Below are 8,682 nucleotides of genomic sequence, written 5' to 3' on the forward strand. Positions count from 1 at the left end.
GAGAGTACCGTTTCACCCCTAATATATATATATATATATATATATATATAAACACACATTGGTTTCCATGTTTTATGAGGACGTTTCATATGCGTAATTGTGTTTATACTGTAGCCTATGTATAAACTGTATTTTCTACCCCCTTATACTAACCCTACCCCTAAATATACCCCTCACATAAAACATTTAGCTATTTTAGATTTTTTTTTTAAACTTAATTCTGTATCATTTAAAAGCTTGTTTCCTCACAGGGACCAAAAACTTCCAAATTGACTGGTATTACTATACTTGTGGGGACATTAGGGAATACCAGGTACACACACATTTGTTTCACACTTCTTAGGTGTCAGTGTCTATCTGCTGTTCTAAACTTGTCTGTGTTTGAGGTTTGGCTCCCTGAGTAAATTCTTCAGAATAGAGTGTAATCTATAGTTGTAGATAAAGAAATTAATTAAAGAAATAAAAACTTGTCAGTAATTATATTGTTCTCACCAGAAGAAATGTTCACCACCAGAAAAATCACAGCGCAAAAGAATGTTCGTTCATTTGAGAGTGACGCCACCCACAAAAATTCTTGTTTTTTCTTCCATTCTTTTGGGTAGACATTAGGACCGCGCAGACTCAACGGCTGGAGCGATATATTACTCCAGTATACGTGCCCTAAACAACGGGGAACGAGGAATCGACCCGGAGATTATCTAGCCGACGAGTTTTTGCACTTCTGATCCAAAGGAACCGGTGTGAATGGAGTTTACGAATCTCTTCCTCAACACTGAACACATTTTATCCACATAAATTATATCTTCCCTGGCCGCAGAAAGTGTGTGGCTCACTTTCTTGCTTTTCCCGTGGAGGAGGACCCACTGTTGATCTTATATTCCCCTCTCTCTTTGTGCGCCCTCCCGGTTCTCCATTCGCCAGACGCGGAGCAGAGCCGCATTACCATCATCATCAGCGCTCGCGCTGCCTCTGTGTCTCTGCGCGTGCAGTCAGGACCCGTGTGCCCTGCTATCCCACCACCATGAATTCGGATATTAACATGTACTTGGGGCGAGAGAAAGCGGGGATCATGCGAAAGAGAGCCCTGCTACTCAGGAAAGGCTGCAGTTTCGAAATAACGAGGTGAGTTGATATAAGGGGAAGGGGCTTCTTGTGGGGAGTGGGCATTCTGAGAACACCGCATCATCCGGATACCGGATGGTGGGGTTGTAAATGATCACAGCAGTGTGTAGGGCATCTGAGATAGACATGTTTTACTCAAGTGTGTGGGTTTGGACGAGCTTTCGGAGGGATTTGGCATGGACCAGTAGCATATTAAAGGGTCTTAAGGCTGCCGCTAGGGATCTCAGAGTCAACAAAGCTGACATGATTGTCAGCATATATTGCCAAAGCATATACAGCACTCAAAGTATTGAAATAGACAGAAAATAGAATCGAATAGAAAATACAGAATACTGATAATACAGAAAATAAATAGAGTGGGGTAAATAAATGTATGAAAAGAAGGAAATAAAAGAAAGGAAAAATAGAATATAATGGCGTGAATTTAAATACATACATTCACAAATACATATAGGCCTATAAACACAAGCTTGCTTTTCACTTCATATGAAGACACTACACATGAACTTCATCTCCAGAGCTGCTCTTAATCACTTCACAAGCATTTAATTTGATAAAAGTATCATCAAATAGAGCACAGAAAATCAAAGTTCTTGATATACAGACATATATATATATATATATATATATATATACATATATACACACACATGCACACATAAATACACACACACACACACGTGTATATATATATATATATATATAATGACTGACTGATACTGTCGTAGCAGGGTTTGTGGGTTCTTGGGAGTTTAAAGCGAGTCCTGGTCCATTAAGCACTGAGACATCAGCCTCTAACAGCAATAACTAATTTTTTCCATTGGGATTCCCTGTGAACATTTGAGAGGGGATCCGGGTTTTCTGCAAAACAGGAGGTGTACTCAGACAGCTATATGCTATGATGGAGAATGGTTCCTTCCTATAAATGCGCACCTTGAGTATCGACTCGTTGTTCTTGTATTTGCAAGAGGATTGTGTTTTCAGTGTCCCATTTCTCTCAATAAAAGTGAAGGGATAAAATGATAGCAGTGTTAAAGCTCATGCGCAATAATGGTAGTGCATCAGTGGCACACACACCAACAAAAGTATCAGAGGTTTAGCACATGAGCTGTAGTGTGTCTGTGTGTCAAAAATGGAGAGAGAGAGGTCACACCCCATTTTGGCCTATAGCCTGTGTTGGGACCATCTTGATGTAGACTGCAGTGTTATGCTGAAACAATACTTTATGTACAGTACAGCATATTTCTGCTGAATCTTAGGTAATTTTTGAAACGAGAGAGTCTGTATGTACAGTAGCCTAATGCAAGTTCCCTAATTCTGTGTCTTTGTTGCTCTTTGTGGAGTAGAAATTGACAACATTACAATCATTTTACATGTTATTTTAATTGATCAGTAGGCATATAATATGCCTGGTCAGTTCTGGTCTTCATATTTAACTGTGGAAGCACTCTAATTACTCCACTTGTCCGTGTTTGTGTCAATCTGTGCTGTAGTCAGTGGTGGACGAAGTACACAAATCAAGTACTTGAGTAAAAGTACAGATACGTATAATAAAATATTACTGAAGTAAAAAGTACGATCTTATGCTTTGGAATGTAGTGAAGTAAAAGTAAAAGTTACTCAAAATAAAACTACTCCAGTAAAGTACAGATACTTGAAAAATGTACTTAAGTACAGTAACGAAGTAAAGCTACTCCGTTACTGTCCACCACTGGCTGTAGTGGTGGAGATTTTTCAGAGACCCTTTCTGCAGGTTATATAACTACACCAGTAGGTGGAGACAAGTGCATGACTTAATCAGTAAATTGTTGAATCATTCAATCCAAACAGATTACTTCAAGTCACTGATTCATTCAGGAACAAAACAAGTGACTGCCTTTTGAATGAGTCATTGAATCATTTACTCAACTGATTTGTTCAACAACACTGATTCATTCATGAACTGAACAAGTGACTGTCTGCATCTGAATATTAATAGTTCAGTGGGGGATAGTATGTGAAAAACATAACATGTCCATATTCACAGTATTCATAAAACAACAGTCAAAAGGTTCCAAATGACCTACAACGTCCATTCTAAATTATGCATCCAATATACACTTTACTATTCCATGAGGCCAGGGGAGAGGATTTGTGAATGGAAGTAAAGCGACACAACTGATGCTAAGAGAGGTCACATGACAATGAATGCAGTACATCAGTTCAGATTACATTCATACAAAACACATTCATACTCTTTAGAACACACTTTTTTTTAACATTTGCAAAACAAGTACTTATTCAAAAGTACTTACTCAGGGAGTATGTGATTTCAGACACAGCCAGGGTCTTTAAGATTGTGTCAATGAACCATTCATTCAACCAGGTCAGTTAATTCAGGTACAAATCAAGTGAGTATTGCTTGGATACACAGCAGCTAATTCTGCCGTTTTTAGTTCATTGAGTAAAATTAGACAAACTGACTAAAAATTATCTCATTATTAACTTATTGTATGTTGAACCATTACTGTATAAAAGCAGTATCACACAAGCAAGAGTGCTGTTGGTCTGAATATCACCACAGCTGTGATTATTTGAAGCACTCACAGGTAATTACTTAGACAGAAACATGAAGTCTGTAAAGTGTGACCAAAATGGCTTAATATCTTCGATGGGCTCCATGGAATGTACCTTATTTCTTTAACCTTAAGTTCCACAAATCTCTTCCCATATAAACCACAAATTACATTCTTCCTAAACAAGCAACAAATTACTCCTTCGGGCAGACTTATTGTGCACAGACAAGGACATTGATGAGGAGGAGAATGCATCAGCCTCTAACAATGTGTAGGCGAGAGGCCCACAGCTTTCACTCCATTCCTCCGTACTGTTTTATCGTGAAGACATTTTCTCAAGTGGCAGAGGATAACTTGATCATTCAGTTGTTTTGAACGCCACACACAAACACACATGCACAGTATTGTGCATCTATTTCCATAGAAGGTCTGGTGAAATGCTGTGAAATTGTTGAAGGCTGTTTACAAAACATTGCTGTCCATTATGGAGTTCTAGTCGTATGTCTGTAACAGCTTTTCTATTTTGCTCGTTTGTTTCCTTTTTTCCCTTCTGTAGTGAAATTTCTTCTTTAATTACAAAGTCCTCCTTTCTCTCTCTCTCCTGCTTACAAGGTCCTCTCTGTGCTCTTTTATGCATATTTATTTTGCTTTCTCTGTATCTACTTTTTTTGTAGCCCCTCTGTCAGGAATTAGTTGTAAACAACTCTAAAGTGAACTTTAATTTCCTCCACATTATAAATCATTCGAGAAACAAAGATACCTTTGTTGTTTATTCTTGTCTTTTTCATTCCTTCAAAAATTAATAGTTAAACATACTATAATAATAAAATATTAAGTGTAAGAAATTGAAAACCAATGTTATTATCAACTCCAGATTCTCACTTACTATTACTAAATAATGATATTAAAAATGAATAACAACAGATAATCAAATATCATATTTCAAAGCAGACATACTGTAACATATACAATAATAGATCCCAATAATGTGATCATAGATAGTATAGCAGTGTTTTATAGCCATTTTTTCCTTTTAACTAGAGGAAAAGAGCATGAATATATTCTTGTGGTTTTGACAGTTGGTTTTGTGTTACCTGCTTCCTTTGTATAGTCGCCATGAAAAGGCAGCAATAACAGTGGACTGTTCACATTCTCCACAGGAAAATACTACAAAGGATCACTGTTAAAGTAGTTAAACACAAACCTCCACATGCACAAAATACTTTACTTAACACTTTACTTAAAAAAATTAAATAAAAGTATATAATTAATCATGTATTATATTGCATTAATATTAACAATTGTATAAGTTATTGATTTATATTTGTATAAAATAATTAATAATATATGATGAACTTTGAAATGAGAGTGAGAAAGTTCATGCATGGCACTGTTTAGAGTGTTAGTGTGGAGATGACACTCCGTGACTCAGACTGAGTAATAAGTGTATTCATGAGTGTGAATGTATATATACTGAGCAGCTGAACACAAACTCATGCAGTAACCTGAGCATGTACCTTTACAGTATCTCATGAATCTTATTTGAATCATTTGGATTGTGCCTGTGAAGAGACTATTAGAGAGAAGAATGAACAGTTCTTGCTATTTTCAACCATCTTTCTCTTTCTCTCTTTGGCTTGTGCGCAGCCAGCCCTGCAGTTTGTACCAATCTGATAATACTAGCACTACAGCTAACACTAATCACTCTCAGCTGTGCGGTCTGCATGTGCATGAGCACAACCTCCTCATTTGCAGAGAAAAATAGACGGAAATCAAGCAGGGCAATAAAAGAAAGACTCCCGCTCTGATTACAGCCCTATGTAAACTTTCATTCCGCGCCCACATATGCTTCCATTTAAGGTTTAAAGACGCATACCTACACATTAGTGTTTTTCGCTCCAGGAAGCCTCACTAGGAAAGACTCTCTTCCCATTATAGTAGCCCTGGAACGCACCCAGCGTAGGATGGATGGAGCTTTTTGGAGTTTAGCCTTTGGCCAGACCACTGTTTAAAATACTGGTGGTTGCTCCCCACCACAAGGGCATTCACACTGGGTGTGTGTAACGTAAATTTGGCAATGTGGGTTGCTTAAATTTGTGTTAGGATGGCAAGGGATCTTTGAATTGGTTAACATGAAGTTCTTCTATCAAAAAAGAGTGAAAGGCAAAGTGTAGTTACTGGATCACTGAAGCAGATGCTGTATGTGTAATTCCCACTGACATGGTGTTGTTATATGTATGTAGGCCTATTTAATTTGACTCAACAGAGACATAAAGGAAATATTTGAAAATGATAATGGCCCTTTTATGTTATTATATTGTAAAGAACACTTGTTGTTTATGTATTTACTGTCATGTAAATGCTGCACTGCTGTTTTTTCTAAAGACAAATTACAATGCTTGCTGATATCTTGTAGCTATAGGCCAGGGGTGCTAGATCTACTGTTTCTAACCAAGTTTTAATTAATATAGCAACATGTTTTGATATTATATCTACAAATAATTAATACAAGTATATGTTCACATGATTTTTAAAAAAATATTCAGATACATAGTTTTAAAACTCTGGTAATGGAAAAGCTTGATTTATTATACATAATTTAACCAAAAAGAGAGTGTGATAGGAGCCATTGGATTGGCTTTTATGACATTTCTTAAAAATAATAATAATAATAATAATAAAAATAATAATATATTAAAATAAAAAATATATATATTCAAATTATAAATATGTATACTATCAGTATAGCCTTATTTTATTTAGGATATTTTCGGTAATTCTTATTCATGACAAGACTTCCTTATTTTTATTGGATGGTCACTCACTCAGAGCTTGCTGCCGTTGGATCAGTTATTTCCTTGACTGTCACGAATTTAATAAGATTATTTTTTAATGCAACTAATTAAAGGACATTTGTAGATCAAGGTGAACTACCAACTGTGTCTGGTTCTGCAATAGACACAAGTAACCACTAGAGGACACTGGTTAAATATATGAAACACGTTGGATTTTAAGATGAAGGAACCAGGTAACACATTTTAGCTGTACTCTCTCAAAGTCAGTTGATATTTTTGAATAGACTAGTCTGCAAGCTGTTTATACAAACCATTTCAACAAATCCAATGTCTCTTTTGGTTTGCCCAAAGGCTTATATTTTTCCCAAAAGAAAGGTGTTGTGCCCAATTCTGACCCCCGCCAGATTATTACCCCCCTAGTATTGGTAGGTTTAGGGTTAGGTGTGGGGGAGGGGTTAGGATTAGGCAGTCAGGTAGCGATTTCAACGAGTGTCGAGGGGGCTAATAATTTGGCAGGGAGTCGAAAATGGGCACAACAAAGGTAAATGATGTGTTATTTACCTGCCATGGGTCTTGCAGTACCATATATGACACCCGTTGAGGCGCAATACAAATGGTAGTAGGAATTTTTGATGTTGAGCTACCAATCGATTCAGCCTGTCATATTCTCTAAAGCACATGGAGCATAGGTTTAATATGGTTACTATTACGTTTTGCGCATGCAACTGCATTCTTATTTTTACATTCTACATGTATAAATAAACAGCTAAAAAAAAAAAAAAAAAAAGAGAGACTTTGCATTTGTTAATCACACTGATCATAAGAATTTTGTTTAATGTATTTTTTTTTTCAAGAGTATTTGCTTTGGTACATTCTTATTCCTCATGGAGAGCTTAGCCCCAGCCTCTGCCCTCAGTCTGATCTGCTTTAAAATGCCAGCAGTTCATAGACTGGACTCTGAAAATGTCACCCTGTCAGACACATACCATGAGGAATGACCCCACTTTTTATCATAATCAAAGGATTTAACCTTTGTGACAAAGCTGGCCAGAGTCAGATGTGTGTATTTAGAGTCTTGATTTGTCAGATCATCTACATCCAAGTTTGAATGGAAAAGGTTCATGCCCTTTCTGGTCAGAATTGCTCTTTTAATGTCCTCGTTTATTACAGATCTGACAGGCCTAATCCCTGTTAGGCCTAGTCTTCCTTTTTGAAATTCTCTTTTACTGTAAATCATGATGGCTACTGTTTCTCTCAAACTCTCATGCGATTTTAACAAAACAAAAGTCACTCTTAGTCACTCTTTACAGTGTAGGTTAACGTACTGTTTAAACTAAAATTTACAGATATTATCCTTCCTGATACAGTATTTCAAATGTTTTTGTTAAGTGTTGGCACATAAAATATCATGACTAACGTAATAAGTAAAAAAATCACACTAAAGACAAATTTATGCCAAAGAAAATTATAGAATCATGCAATTAACATATTATCCTAAGCATGTTTGAATCTATGAATTTGCATTGTTCCCCTTCAGGAACTCGAGCTGTGTCGAAACGCTACGGGAATGCCTTCAGCGTGACCACGCTCTGAATCACATGTGTAATCAGTCCAATGGATGGGCGAGACATCGCGGGTGGGGTGACGTAACGTCCAGGAAGCTTAAAAGCACGTGCGGTGGAACCAGTGTCAGCTTTCTGTCATTCAGCAAGCGCTCTGTGTGTGTGTGTCAGTCGCTAGAGTCAGAGTGGCGCTCCCAGTCCGAAGGCTTCTACACTGCAAAAAATGGCTTATCTTACTTAGTATTTTTGTCTTGTTTCTAGTCAAAATATCTAAAAATTCTTAAATCAAGATACTTTTATACCGCCCGGAAACGTAGTGGTGCTAAGGGGCTCGCTACCTCCATGGAGGTCTGTAGAGCAGCTAGTATGGCCGTCCCCTGCCGGTTCGCCGCTTCAGGGCACCGAGCTAGCCGCTCTAAGTGCACCAGAGGCCAATCTCGTGAGACTGGTTCCCTTAGTATGTCACCTGGCGGGCTCTGGTTCTATCAGTAGAGTCTTCCTAGCAGATGGTCTGAGGACCGTCATTTTTAAGAGGAGACTTCAGCTATGCTATGCTATGGCTCAGGACCTCGGGGGCAGGCCCCTCTGGGGAAGAGCGGTGTACACCGCATTACACGGTGCCCGTCTCTCCTCAGTGCCCTCAGGAGG

The 8,682-nt window shown here is 37.8% G+C and overlaps 1 protein-coding gene across 2 annotated transcripts in view; it reads left to right on the top strand.

Moving 5' to 3' along the window:
• Positions 1-773: 773 nt before the first annotated feature.
• The window catches only part of garnl3 (GTPase activating Rap/RanGAP domain like 3), a 73,427-nt gene continuing 65,518 nt past the window's right edge, over positions 774-8,682 (top strand). The window contains exon 1 of one of the 2 annotated variants that reach the window (XM_016493364.1): positions 774-1,122. In XM_016493364.1, the coding sequence (XP_016348850.1) occupies positions 1,022-1,122 (101 nt within the window). In that variant the 5' untranslated portion in view covers positions 774-1,021. The remainder of the gene's footprint in view (positions 1,123-8,682) is intronic. The other variant, XM_016493362.1, reaches the window with a different exon arrangement.

Source organism: Sinocyclocheilus anshuiensis, unplaced genomic scaffold (assembly GCF_001515605.1).
Source record: "Sinocyclocheilus anshuiensis isolate Anshui unplaced genomic scaffold, SAMN03320099.WGS_v1.1 scaffold1392, whole genome shotgun sequence".
In the NCBI taxonomy this organism is placed as follows: domain Eukaryota; kingdom Metazoa; phylum Chordata; class Actinopteri; order Cypriniformes; family Cyprinidae; genus Sinocyclocheilus; species Sinocyclocheilus anshuiensis.